Raw genomic sequence first — 14,714 nt, forward strand, 5'->3', positions numbered from 1 at the left:
GGGTTTATTTCTGAAGTTCCTTCTGAAGCACCTTCTTTGTGTTCTTTTCCTTTGACTTATGTTTAAAAATTAAATTAAAAATCTGCAGAATTGTTTATTCTGCAGTTCATGAAGCTTCTCCTTGGTTTTGATTGAATCGACGTCCAACACGGTTGTCCGGAGCCCTGTACTCAAACAGCGTCCATCCCTGTTCGCGCAGAGCTGCACACAGCAGTCCTGGATTTAAAGACAATCACCCTTTGCAGATTCACTCTCACCAGGCTTAATAACTTCCACCCCAAATTGCCCCATCCCTCCTCGGTCCCTCCTGGCATTTCTTTTCTGTCCCAGGCGCAGAGATCCTCTTCTGGGCGTCTGTTCCGGCTATGAGAAGCTCTCCGCACCCTGAAAGGGAGTAGAAAAACAGAGGGGATGGGAAAGGGGGAACAGGGGAACGGATGAGTATTCATTTCATGATAAAATTCAGAATCCCTGCGCCTTAAATGGTGCCCATTTTCTAAGTCTGGTTAATATTGTTCTTGTTGCTGATGATGTTTTCCTTTTTAAAAACCATATGAATCATCTTATTAAGAAAAATTATACAAAAAAAGAAGAAACTCCACATGCGCTAAAATATTTTTCACTATCTCTTTGAAGACATTCTGCTTAAACCTTTTCAAAGATTCGGGTGGCCCTTTCTTGACTCTCCATGATTAAAACCACTTACAAGTCATACACAACAGATGCAAATATAAAATGTCCTTGGCCTCTGCAAAAAAGGCTCAAAATTAACCTTGTCTGAACGTGTGCGTACGTTGCTTCCAACATCTGAAAAAAACTTGATAAAATGGAGACTCCAGCCAAGAGGAATGGTGCATGGAATCCGTTGAAAATGCATACAAACAACACCTAAAATAACAAGCAGCACAAACTGAGGTGTATTTAAGTTTCCAAAGGTTTTAGGTAAAATGACCAGAAAATATTAGAAATGGTCATTAACGGTGGCTAGCTTTTTTGTTCTATGGTGACAGAGATAAAGTTAAAAAAAAAAAAAAAAAGTTGTGTAGCCATCAACACAGAGATAGTCCTTAAAATCCCCCATATCCAGCCTTTCAAAATACTCTCTTCCGGAACATACATGAATAGGAGGGAGCTTTTGTGTTTAAAAATCTTGGTAAGTGTCCCCCTTTAAAATCTACATAGAAAATAGGGGACTGATGGCCCCTGGTTTCTCATTATGAATTGCAAAGACTTCAGTTATTGGCTACAATGATGTGTCATTTTCGATATAGAAGTTATAAAATGTATATATTATATTAATCACCCTGAACAACTCTTTGTTAAATGCACATTTGGAGTCTGCAGACTGTGTGACCCAGAGATGCTTATATAACTATATGTGGGTGTCTGGGTGTAAATACGGGTTTATGATTTTTATAATATATATGTCTGTGGGTTGCATCTAACTCCTGTGTGTGCAATAATGTTTTTTCTCTTTGCTGAGGCTTACTTGTCCAGCCTATTGTTTGAGACAACAGATATAAGTTGCGATGGGAGAGGAGCGTCGGATTTGGTGTGTATCCCCCATTTCCAATTATAGATGGATCATTACAGACAGCGGAGTCCTGAGAAGCCAGACATCTGCTCCTCACATGAATGCACTCACCTCCTAGAGACCAGGCTGCCATCATGCTCTGGAAGCTCGTGGAGAATGTCAAGTACGAAGATATCTATGAGGTGAGTCGACACCCCCAGATGCATCTTAGAGCTTTGCAGATAGAGAATTTGAGCTTCTTGATACCCCAAATGATATATATTTTTAAGCTATTTACTCGTAGATTTCCGGTCGGTTTTCTCAGCTTTCTTTAACTTTTAGAAAAGCTGGCTAGGGAAGACTTCGCTGCTCTGAAAAGGGACTTTAAGGTTGAAGTCTGACAACTTTAATTTAGGAATGTTTTTATTTATTTTATTTTTCTTTCCCTTTTCCTCGCCTCCCCCCACCCCACCCCACCCTTTTAAGCTCTGATGGGGAATGTGGTGCTACTGAATGTGGGCACGCTGTCAGAGAAAATCGAGATTCTGATAAAGTCAGGGGCTTTTCTCGTTTTAAGTGTGGAAGAGAATTGGGTTTTCAAGCCTCATTTGTAACAGACTCGGGCTTTTAATTTTTATTTTCAATAAAATTTCTGAAATTGATAACAAATGGTTCCAAGTAGAGGACAGAGAATTAGCGGGAAAGAGGTAGATGGCTGGAGATATGGATGGATAGAGCAAAATAGAAGAAGTCGTAGCAGTTTATTATTTTCTGTTTTCTTGTGTTTTGCTTCCTTGAGGGTCACTGCGTCCGAACAGAAATCGCAGCCGCCCCCTGTGTGGGCATCTTTCACGGAAATTTCTGCCCACGTTCAATGCGTACGGGTCTCTAGCACTGAGGCTAGCTCAACTCTTCGGGGCAGGAGAAGTTGCGCCCAGCCAGGAGGACGCCAGCCGCCTCCGGGGCCCGGACCGCGCTCGCCAAAGCCCTTTTCCGGCTCGGGCGAGGGCTGACGCGGCCAGGCGGCTCCGCTACTCGCGGGCGAGGCGGACTAGGCGGATGAGGCGGCCGAGGCGGGCGAGGCGGGCGAGGCGCGGGGCGCGCGGCGGGCCAGGCTGGGGACTGGGAAGCCCGCGGAGCCTCGCTTTTAAGCGGAATGGCCTGGGACAGCCCCAGGTGGTTGGCAGGGGAAGGGAGGAAGCGAAGGTTCTGCTGAGACGTCGAGGTTGGAAATAAAAACTTCGGAAAGGCGAAGCGGATTTAGAAAAGGAGGGAAGTCGAGGCGGGCGAAGCGGGCCATGGAGATTGCTAAGAGGAAAAGTTGGAGAGAAAAGGAAGGAAGAGAAGCAGACTCCCGGGTGGCGGGCGCGGGCCGCTAGGTCAGACGAAAGGTGGAGGGATGCAGAGACTCCCCAAAGAGCCGAGAAAGACACGCGACCCCTCCGGATCGGGACAGCTCCTGAAAGCCCGGCGCGGAGCCGCCTCGAAGATCCTAAGAGTGGGCGACTCACAGGCGCGGCCGGCAAGCTCCTGGGGGACTCGGGCTCCGACGAGCGCCCACAGGCAGCGCCTGGCGCCCACACCTCCTGCCCGCCCCGAATCCTGATGTTGGGGTGTGTGTATGTGTGGAGGTATGTAGGAGAGAGGAGGAGGAGATAAGAGAGGAGAGGGAGAAAAGCAAGAGAGAGCGCAAGAGCGCAGAGAGGAGAGAGATTCGTCTTGTTGCTGAATGATGCTTGGGGTTTTCCTTTTCTCTTTGTGGTTGTGTATCGACTGTAAAGAAGAGCCGCGCCTACGCGCCTGGTGGGGATTGTTTCGGTTCGGCCTCCTTTTCTTTCCTTAACAGGCGGGATAATGGTAAAGTCGAAGGCGCTAGAACTGTCCTAAAGAATATTAGCGCCCAAAGTGGGCATGACATTAGCAAGCACGGGGCCATGGTGAAAACAGCTCAAGCTATATGCATGCAGAGGCATTTCAGTGGGTTCTAAAAAGTAACCAGGGTAACATTCGTTCTTTACAGAAAGTAAAGTAGCTAAATGGAAAAGGAAGGAGGGAGAGAAGAAAGGAGGGAGGGAGAGGAAGAGGGAGGGGTGGAGTGGAAGGGAGGGAAGAGAGAAGAGAAAAGAGGGGAGGGAGAGAGAGAAAGAAATAAACAGGGAGAGAGAGGGAATATTACAGGTGGTCCTATCTGCCTAAATTTTCTGCTCAAAAAAACAGAATCCGCAGCTCGGTGGAAGGAGCCTATTTAAGTCTGGACTAAGGTTGAACTTTAACAGAAATGGCAGTCAGGCCAGTTGAACGGGTTCCTGAAACATCCAAAAAGGTTTTCTGTTGCCCCTGGCTTTGCCTGGAAAGGATAAGTTTAGTGTATTTGAAGATTGATGGCGTATGTTTTAAATTGAGGTAAAAATCGCAAACTATGTGAGCACTAAACAGGATAAGGCTGCACAGGAATGAAAAGCCTCCATCTCGCTTCTGTCCTTTAACAAATGAGCATAATCTTCCACATTTAGCAAAAGTCTGCAAAAGTCACTGTAAATAACCAGGCCCACCAATTTGCTTTTCTCTCGCCTCCAAATGATGAAGCAACCCTTTTTATTTTGTTTTTGTAATCTTCACACAAAGCACCCAAGGCGACCAAGTCCTCCGGATTAGGAAAGTCTCTCTCCAGGTAGGAGGACACCTCCATTCTATACAACCTCCCAGCACTGTTCTCCCTCACTGCCTTATCCAAAGGAGCAGGGGCTGCTTTACTCGTGTCCCCGGCACAGTTAATTGAAGTTCTGCCTCTTTCCTGCTAAACTTTTTCCCCAGTCTGCCTTTGCCAGCCCCCTCGTCTGATTACATCTAGTAATTCTCCACTGAATGAACGTCATTTACAATAGTAGGGGAGCTCTGCGCTCGCTGCTGCTTCACGCTCCATTTGTCCTCCATTCTCCCTTTAAAGTACTCGTGTAATATTAATAGTCATGAATATCAATTATTATGAGGCGGTGTAGGCAAGCGGAGGGAGGAAGGGGCGGCCGAGCAGTCTGAGCCCAGCTCCGGGTGAAAGAGGACTGCATCTGGAGCCCCGAAGAACGGCAGAAGAAAAGAGGCCAAAAAGACAGCAAAGAGACAGATGAATAGTTCTGTCTGTGTGTGATAGGCATCGCCAATCTTGTTGGGGTAGGGGGGCGGGTGTAATTTTTTTTTTTTTTTTTTTTTGATGGCTTGTCCTGGAAACACATCAAGCTCAGCTCCTGTGTCCAGCTCGCTTCTCTGCTGGACTCCTTGATTTTTTTTTAATCATTGTTTGATTTTGAGCAGTAACCAGGCTTTTTTTTCCAGATGTTAGTCCACACCTATTCATCCATGGTGAGTTTGGATTCACGTGTTACCAGAATTGCATGCTCCCTCCTCTCACTGTCTCCCTGTCTCTGCGTCTCTGTGTGTGTGTGTCTCACACTCTCTGTCTCTCTCTGTCTTCCTTTGAGCGCCTTTGGCTTGGTAATTTAGCACCATAATTGGACGAGGCTGCAGCTGCTTCTCTCTGCATTGTGTGTTCTCCGTCTGAGCTCCATGAGTCAGCTGGGAGGGGAGAGGCCGAAAAGAAAAACTTTTTATTTGCCATTGCTGTTTGGAAATTTAGGTGACTATTTCTGCAAAAAGAACCATGGGGAGTTTACCATGATGTTTCCAGAGAAGAGAGGGAGAAACAAAGTCCACCTCCCTCATATACACACCTCCCCCTTCTTCTTTCACTTAGTTCACACTCCAGATAGGACCAGGAATAAGTTGTCTGGGCTTTTATTTCCCCCCACCCCAACTTTAGTTCCTTCATTTTCACACCCTGAGTATAACAGCATTAGATATAGAAAAACAGTCTTAGAAATAACTCCTATGAACCACAACTCAACATAATTCATCATTGGCTTAGGATATGATTTCGAATGAGATCCATTTCAATGAAACACTATTTAAGTTATTTAATTTCTCCTGGAGAGGGAGGAGTGACTGGGAACTCAGACCAGGTGGATTCCTTGGAGCTTTTGGAATGATCAGGTTGTGTGGAAAGCTCCTCCTAATCAGCCAGCTGCATTTCCAGCGAAGGCAGAAGTTGGTTTTTAATCAGGGGGAGCAGCACAGCAAATACTATGAAGTTTTATTTGTTGTGATTTGTACCTCTGGAAGAGTTAGAAAAAAGTAGTTAAAAACACCCAGAGGAGCAAACACCATATGTAAGACTCCTACAATTTTAATTAAGGCATTTAGAATCTCCCTCCATACACACTGTTCCTGCACCCCTGCCTTTTGCCTGCTTTGCACTCCCCAAAAAGCGGCTAAAATGTTATAGTTAAGTGGGTGATTCCTTTCCCATTTTCTCCCCAAGCCTGGGGTTTGAAATTGCTGAAATCATGTGGCCCTCTGAGTCAACTTGGGGGTCTAAGTTTCAGATCCTTGCTTCCCTTGTCCCGGGAAGAGCGTACAAAAGCCGGGCTTCTCCATTTGTCACTTGTATTTTTTTTTTTTTCCTCTCTGTACTCTCTGGCTCTCTCTGCCTCTATCTCTCTTTCTCTGTCTCCTTCTCTGGCTCTCTGTCCCTTCCTCTCTCCGCTCCCAGGACCGGCACGATGGTGTCCCGAGCCACAGCTCGCGGCTCTCCCAGCTGGGCTCGGTGTCCCAAGGACCCTACTCGAGCGCCCCGCCGCTGTCCCACACCCCGTCGTCGGACTTCCAGCCGCCCTACTTCCCACCCCCCTACCAGCCGCTCCCCTACCACCAGAGCCAGGACCCCTACTCCCACGTCAACGACCCCTACTCCCTGAACCCACTGCACCAGCCCCAGCAACATCCCTGGGGGCAACGGCAGCGGCAAGAAGTGGGTTCGGAAGCCGGCTCTCTCCTGCCCCAGCCTCGGGCCGCCTTGCCCCAGCTCTCGGGCCTTGACCCCCGGAGGGACTACCACTCGGTCCGCCGGCCGGACGTGCTGCTGCATTCGGCGCACCACGGCCTGGACGCGGGCATGGGTGACAGCCTCTCGCTGCACGGCCTCGGCCATCCCGGAATGGAAGACGTCCAGGTAACCACAAACAAACAAACAAACAAAAAAGACCACGAATAAGGAATGCTTCTGGAGGGGGGGAGGTCAGGAGAGGGCAGCTCTGTCTCTTTTTGGGGAGTTTGTTCCCATGTTTAGAACAGGACTAGACAGTCATATAGAACTGTTTATGTGTGTCTGTATGTATGGCTCTATAGTGGCGATTTCCAGAGGTCTAATTATGATAATCCAAACCACGAGAAATTAAATCTTGAAGAAGAAAAATATGTATTTGCTTTGATACCTTAAGATTATTAGAATAAAGGCGAATGCTTTTGTCCTGCCTCAGCTACCATCTCCTGTATATTCTCTAGTGCTTTGTGGAAGCCAGCTTGGTACCCCTTCTTTACCAACACACACACCCCATAGTGGGGCTGTCCTGCTGACTTGGCAGGTGAAGACCTGGCTGCCTAGAGGCTAGAGCTTCAGAATGAAGTTCCAGGGGCCTCTGTATGCTCCAGAGGTTGCTGCTGAATTTGCAAAGATTTTGCTAAGCATGACAATGAGCTCTGATCATCTAAGCCAGGTCTTGCTTTGGATGTCTCATAAGCCACAGAGCTTTTTTCCAAGAGATAGTTGCAGTCCTCATCTGAGAAATAGAATATATGTGAAGGAGAAACTCAGAACGCCATAATTCAGGAGTCCATGATGGTAGATACCATTTTGGAAATTCTTTTCACTTTTTGGTTCATTAAGTGACTGTAGTGTAATATTCTCCACCTCCCTCTCCTGGCCTCCGCCTATATTAACACTCTTCTCTCCCCACTGCCATCATCCCAGTTGAGAGGCATCACGTGTTTATTTCTTAAAACAAAAGGCTCAAAACACTCCCCCTACCCACCCACTATCCCATCTGCAGTCTACACAATGGAGCCTGATTTGGTTGAGAATACTTGGTTAAACTAAACAAAGAAACATCAAAGAAATGATTCCTAAAAACTGTTTGGGTGATTCTGACCAGGTCTGCTTTTTCACCCTAAGTTAAATAGTTGGCAGAAAAGATAAATACAGTTTACAGGTATGTAATTGACACTTCAGTTTCATTGGCATAGTTGTATTTATTATGCATCCTTTGACATACCTCTGAAGCAAAGGAAAATAAAATGGGAAAGAGAAGAGGGTACAAGAGTCATTCTTCTGTACCTTGCTGAAAAAAAAATAGTTTTAAACAGTTAAAATGTGGTGACAGCATCAAAATGCTGTCTGTGTGTGGTCTATGATTGTTTATTGTTTTAAAAGAAATTCAGTTATTTATTTTTTTAAAAAAGACGGAATTACCTGATTTGTGCCTGGATTTACTGATAGTAATAAGAGTGATGATGGTTTTGTTGATTTAACTGAGCTTGACTGTTCCTGGCTAGAGATATTGCTCATTTCTGAATATCATATGAGAAAGGAAGTATTTAATAGTTTTTTTAAAATGCATTGCAGTAATATGTGTCTCGGGGGGAAAAGTTTTTAAATTAACCTTTCTGAGTATGGTTCAAAGTGCTGGATAATGAAAGTGGATCAACTCATCACCATTACTGTTGGTGATGCTAATGCCGGCCCTGTCACCACCACCCTACAGGCCAAGTGACTCTAGCGAAGGAACTCAGAAATTTTTCCCCCAAAAGAAGGAGCAGATTTCTTTAGTTAAATGTTTTTAAAGAAATAATTGAGAGAGGTCTTTTTGTGTTTGGTGAAATTCAAAGTCTGAGAGAAAAACAGGGCCAGATCAGTGCACATTTGGGAGAATAGTCTTGTCAAAGCGTTGGAAAGGATTTAGTGTTTATGTGAACGGAGCAGCTCGGGGCCAAGTTGTTGCTGTCGGGAATACAGACCACAGAGGTAGAGAGCTGAAAGGAGAAAAGCAGCAGGCAGCACACCGGAGCCACTTGCAGGCTCTCCACTCACCCAACCCCCACCCTGTTCCTCCCCTGCTTTATCTCATTTCGTCACCTGCCGGGAGGCCCACGGGACCTTCTTGGGACGACCCCTATAGTGCAAGGGACACACCCTGCTCCTGTCCCTAGAGGGAAACAGCAAAAACAGGGACGGTCTCTGCCTCCGCGGTGATGACAGACCTCCCGAGGCCAGGGTGAAGTTGACTGATGCAGGGCAGGTGACAAAGACCAGGGGTTATGTTTCCAGGACCACAGCCTCGAATCCGAAGGCTTCCAATCATCTGCTCAACACAGAAGGATTCACTTCCGAGTTAGGGAGCTGGGGTGCGGGGGCTAAAGTTACACAAGCAGTTTGGGATTTCAACGCTCTCCCTACAGCTATCGAATGGGTGGCCTGCACTGGTCCAGTCTTTAAAAGGACCAGAGAGTGCCTAGGCCTGGACCTTAGTCACTTGTTCCGATCTCAAGGACCTCGTGTGTGTTCCAGATCCCCTTGAGCCAGGGAGCTGGCAGACCCTGAGGGTGCTGCCCTGCCTATGGGTCGAGGGTTTTGTTGTGTGACCCAGATGCACCACACTCAGGGCCACAGCCCCCACCATGAGAGAAGAGAAAGAGGAGAGCTAATTAACCAAATGCTTCTAATATTTTTTTAAATGAAACTATAAAACCCTGTCAATTTCTATTTCAATTTACTCACAGGGGCTATTAAACTAGCAAATCGCTGTTTGGGTTCTGGGTATGCTACATTTCACCCATTGTGCATGAGCGCGCGCGCGCGTGCGTGTGTGTGTCTAGTTGGGGAGGGGGCTACAAGTGTTAAAAACTCAGGAAAACACCTACAGAGAGAGAGACAGAGGGAGTGAAAGGACACCTAGTTTGGGATTTGTTTAGTTGTCATGTACACCTCTTTTCTTCTTCCCACCTTTGCTCTCTTACCTCCCATCACCTCTACCACCCATGAATATAAACATATAAGGATGTTAAGCCAACTCCCCCCAAACACATACACACACTCAAACACACCCGAGTGTCTTAAAGCAACCCCTGGTATCACTTTTAACTAAAGAAGTCTAGTAATTACGAGTCTGAGTTGTTTTTCTGCGCTTCCGCATGCAGTCCTAATTAAATCTTTACGATCCTCCCTGTGACGATTAAGCGCCAGCATGCTGCGTGAATATCCTGTACAAAAACCCAGCAGGCGGCCGTAATTAGATAGAAAATCAGACAAGAGCCTTCTCATTAACTACCACAACTACCCCACGTCGCTGATGAGGCGTTTATACATATTTACGTACAAGAGTGAGGGTAAGGTGTGAGGGCCCCCGGGTCCAGGCCAGTGTAAGTCAGGGTCTGGCTGCCCAAGGCACAGGAGAATATTTCTGTCCTGCCTGGACACATTGTCACTGTATACACATGATCATAGAAAGGTGTGAATCGTGTGTGTTTGTGTGTGGCAGGGTCCCCTGAGGAGTTATGAACAAGTTACATGAAATATTTTTAAAACACCTTTTTACTATTTCCTAAGATGTGCATGGCATGTTGCAGCAAGGATAACAATTCCTACGGAGAATAACAATTTTGCTCACTTTTCTGAGAACAAAAGAGTGACTATTAAAAATGAAAAGAAACAAATTAACATGCCCCCTGTACGATTAGATCATCTCATTTCTAAAGTTTTGCTTGTTTGGGGTAGACAGTCTTTTTCTTGTGATGAACTCACACTGTGAGGATGCAGCATGAGTCGGTGTGAGTGCTGTGAAAACAGCTCCTCACTCTCAAGCCCTTTGCTTTTTACTTCTCTATAAAGTGGGTAACAATTTGGTCCCAACTTAGGTTTTGAAGGGTCAAGAAAGTAGTTGTAGATTTTAGAAAGACCTAGCATTTATTTTCTTGGTAGGGAGAGAAAGGGAATCTACTGCTTTTGGACGCCCTGGGATGCACAGCCAGAACTGTTCACGTGTATTCTGACAGTAAGAAACTTGCTCCAACAGCTATTTCCTCTCAGAAGTGCTACCAGTGCTCAGAGTTGAAACTTTCCTTCTCTGGAATGAAACTGTGGCACAGAAGATGAACATTCCTTGCGATTACCTAGGTGCTGACTGGGAGGATCTAGACCTTTGTGTGTGTCTGCTTGTCTGTAGTTACTGCCTTCCTAACAGGTGTGCTCCTTGCTGGGAAGCAGCATCAGCAGGACTGGGAGGGAGGGTAAATTGTGAAGGTTCCTCCAAGAGACTGTCATTGTGCAGCAAGAAGCTCATAGTTTACAGGAACATGTATGGGCTGTAATGGGTGTGCAGTCCTAGAGGCTTGCAAACATGTTCCTATGTGTTGCTGTTTGCATTCCATTCCAAATTGCTCAGACTTTAATTAAAATCCCATAATGTAAACTATCATGTATTTGTAAAATGGCTCTGGGGTTAAGATGCACTGGGATAGAATGGAAAACACAAATTGCTCTTACTAATATTGGTGAAAATCTGTCAGCTGTTGCCAAACTTTTACAATTCATAAGAGCAAATAATATAAAGGTTTATCTGTCTAATATCTATGTTTTATATAATAACTAAACCAATGTTGCATCCCAGATGTCTCTCAAAGTTTTCTTTCTCCACTTCTTCCATTGGAAAAATTTATAATTTGAGTAAATTTCATTTCTATGTCTATTTGGAGGTAATAATAATAATAAAACAGCCCTTTGTGAATTAATATAAATGGAAATAACAGAAACTCCAGTTTGGAATAACATGATTTATGTGTGCAATTCTTTAATATCCTGTCAATTTGAATAGTGATGTTTTTATATTCACAGTCAGTTGAAGATGCCAATAACAGCGGCATGAATCTATTGGACCAGTCTGTCATTAAAAAAGGTATGGATAATTCCCCCCAAAAAGTAAGCAAAGTTTTCTCATGCATTAACGTCTGTATGATGAATTTTCACTTTGGGGGAATTCATTATTTGACAAGACATAAATGTTTGTTCACAATTGTAGGACAATGGCTGTCAGATTAGGGGAAAGGGCATGTTGGGAAGATGGAAGTTGGGCAAGGGGGAATGAAAACATCAGACACAAATTCAGATGAGTGAGACAGACTGTTGCAATTTTTCTCGTGGCATATTTGGTAGCCATTCTTGATACATCTTAAATAATTGAGCTATCATCATGTGTGGAATTGGCTGGTAAACACTGGTTTCAAGAAGGTGCTACAATTATTTCAATGATAACTGGAGTTTGCTGAGTTAAAGCTTATGTTATTGAGATAGCTCTTTCTTCATTTTGTATTTGATTTTTTTGGTGATAATTTTGTTCCCAGTTCTCTATGTTTTATGAGTTGTTTTTATTTATTTATTTTTTCATTGTGCCAAATTTGTTGCTAAATATGCACATCCTGAGAAGCTGAGACAGCCTATGCACATTTCTAAATCTTCCTACATATGCATTCATGATTTAGTGTGACTGTGGAATCACCCCATACTGTTAAAGGGCATGTGATATTAACAAATGTTTGCAGTCTCTTGTACAGCTGTAAGCAAAATAATTAACTAATTAAACTAATTAAATGTAATTACAATAACTCATTTTGGGCGTATTGCAGCTGCTTAATTTTTTCTGCTTTTCTCTGACAGTCACTGAGAGAATGCCTGGTGATTAGTGTAGCTGCTGAGAGGCCTGAATGTCACTCAAATGCCACAAATTTAGGAGTTTAAATGTGTAAACAGTGCAATCTTTAATTATCACAGGAACTGGCATTTGACGATACAATTTTAATACTGTAACCCTTTCTTATGGATGTTGAAGAAATTCTGTCTCTATATTTAGTGTCAACAATCCTCAGCTTTCAATCATTTATGATTCACTTGAGCCACTTGACATCAACAAAAACAATTAAAAGAAAAAATGCTTTGGGAAGTAATTCATCCAGACTCAAATGGGATAGTAGGAGGGTTGTGGAATAAGGATTCCAAACAGGGTGAGGTATTCTAAATTGTCTTCCTTTACAAAGGCAGAAGAGTAGCTTTGAAAGGTGGGTGGGGGAAGCTGTACTTGCAATGATGCCATTTGGCCTTGGAATGAATATCCTAAAGTATAGTAAGGTTTGGGGCATAACTATTTATTTTAGTGGTTGCTTCAAACATCTCTCTCTCTCTCTCTCTCATCTTCAAATAATATTGTTTTGGCTTTTAATGCCAGCTTTTGGGTTTGCTAGGATACCCAGGCTCAGTGCTTAAATTTGCAACTGTGCTGACTGACAGCTCACTTTTCCCGTTTTCTCTTGGGTCTCCTCTTTCGGTTAATTGCTGGTTGATTAGGGTGGGGTCGGGGAGGAGCTTCTCCATTGGCTTTTTTCAGTTTGTTTTAGTTCCTCCTCCCTTTTCATGGAAAGCTAGAACCACTTAGCTCAGGGTTCTGTATCCTAGCAACATCATTTGGGCTGGCAGGGGAACATGCCCAACAGATGACCAATCAGAAATGTTATTAATAGCCAGTCCAATAAAAATATTTGTAACTTAGCTTGCCTAGCAAAACAGAGCTGAAGATTTTCTTAGATGTGGGATGCTTTGGTTTCAGAGCTTGTATATGTTTGTCAGTGAAATGTGAATATTTATGTGCAAGGTTGTCTCCAGGAATAAGAAAAGGAGAATAATGACTAAAGTTGATGGTTCTGTTTTTGGAAACAGAAGAGTACATTTTATGTCCCCCCAAATGTACAGCTTTTTTAAATATGTGCAGCTTAAAATATTTAAGTAGTATCCCAGTTACTTTAATTGATTCAGGGGGTGTGGTATGAATATGATGAAATGGTAGGTCAATTGCATTATTTAATATTTGACATATTTGCTTTATTACATGAAGAAAAGATCCTATGTCTTTTTTCTTTAGAGAGCCATAGGCAAAATAAGAATACGAGGTTGATTTACTTTTCTAACTCAGTATAAGCCACTTAAAGTTGTGGTGGGTTCATTAGCCCCTTCCCCTGCACCCTAGTCTCTTTGCTCACCATCTCCCCAATTATAAGAGATGTTTCCAAGAGATGAATTTTGTAAAAGAGGTGAGAAAGTCTTGTGAACTAAATATTCTAAATTTCAACACCTGGAAGAAGGCTTAGTTTCTTAATATATTTTCTAATGGGCTTTTAGGCAGATAAAAAAAAATTCTACCTCATTAGTAACAGATTGGCAAGTGGTCTAGGTTTGGGGGTCTCTGAGTCTGTGTTTATGAAGCTAGAAGACTTAGGCATAAATGATGCATGTCTCTATCTCTATGTCTCTTTCTCCAGTTATGGTAAGGCCCCTTCTAAAATTTAACCAATCTAATTTTTCACCTGTGTTTATGTCACCCCATAGATTATGGGCTCCCCCTCTTGTTATGTTTGCTATCTGGGCTTAGCTGACATTTCTGAAGTAATTTAGTTAAGAGGAAATGAGTTGTTCCCAGTAGAGAGAGCAAACGAGTGGAGTGAAGGTAGCCAGCGTGATAAATGGCTCTTTCATTTGAAGATCTCCAGAGCTCGTTTACGGCTAATTTTCTGTATTGGCCCCCTTTGAGCTATTAATGCAATCGGCAGGGACCGTGGCCCCTCTCCTCTTAGCTGCCCCATTAGAGCTCCCATTAAGCTGCCTAGTCTCAACTCCATGGCGGGAGTGGGCGGGGGGAGTAATGAAAGGTGCTTTTTAAACTCTCCTAATCTAAACCGGCAGAGGGTGGTTAATACAATTTGAAGGGGGCTGGTCAATGAGCAATCAATAAAGTAATAATGAGAAGGATTCGGTACATTAACAGTCTAAAAATCCAACGAGACATTAAAAAATCATTCTTAACTCTCAGTTCCATTAAGATTAGAAATCTGGGGGGAGGAAGAGGGTGTACCCAGCTAATAAAAATGATCACTGCCACCATCATGTTGCTTAACTCAAAAAAAGGCTCACCTAAACTTTAAGAAAAAGTTTTTGGTGCAATAAGAGGCCAATATGCAATCTGTTTAACACCTTAGACAGCAGAAAATATTCTGGGATTTCTTGGAAAGGCTAGCGTGGCTGGAATCCAAGGTTCAAATGTTGTGACTGTGGGGCATTTTCATTGGTCTTAGGGATATCCTGTTTGGTTAGTTTCAGTTCAACCTCCATTCTCTCCCACTTTCTTTCCCGTTAGTTCTGGCCCCTTCCCCACATAAACACTTTGATTGGTGTGGATTTTCTTTCATGGGAAATAAAGAAATTGCCAAATTTCTATTA

At 43.8% G+C, this 14,714-nt stretch overlaps 1 protein-coding gene across 1 annotated transcript in view; it reads left to right on the plus strand.

The window, feature by feature from the left end:
- Positions 1 to 382: 382 nt before the first annotated feature.
- Positions 383 to 14,714, plus strand: part of TFAP2B (transcription factor AP-2 beta) — a 343,214-nt gene continuing 328,882 nt past the window's right edge. The window contains exons 1-3 of the mRNA XM_003833165.6: positions 383 to 1,716; positions 6,117 to 6,575; positions 11,289 to 11,349. Coding sequence (XP_003833213.1) covers positions 1,636 to 1,716; positions 6,117 to 6,575; positions 11,289 to 11,349 — 601 coding nt within the window. The 5' untranslated portion in view covers positions 383 to 1,635. The remainder of the gene's footprint in view (positions 1,717 to 6,116; positions 6,576 to 11,288; positions 11,350 to 14,714) is intronic.

The sequence above is a fragment of the Pan paniscus genome, chromosome 5 (genome assembly GCF_029289425.2).
Source record: "Pan paniscus chromosome 5, NHGRI_mPanPan1-v2.0_pri, whole genome shotgun sequence".
In the NCBI taxonomy this organism is placed as follows: domain Eukaryota; kingdom Metazoa; phylum Chordata; class Mammalia; order Primates; family Hominidae; genus Pan; species Pan paniscus.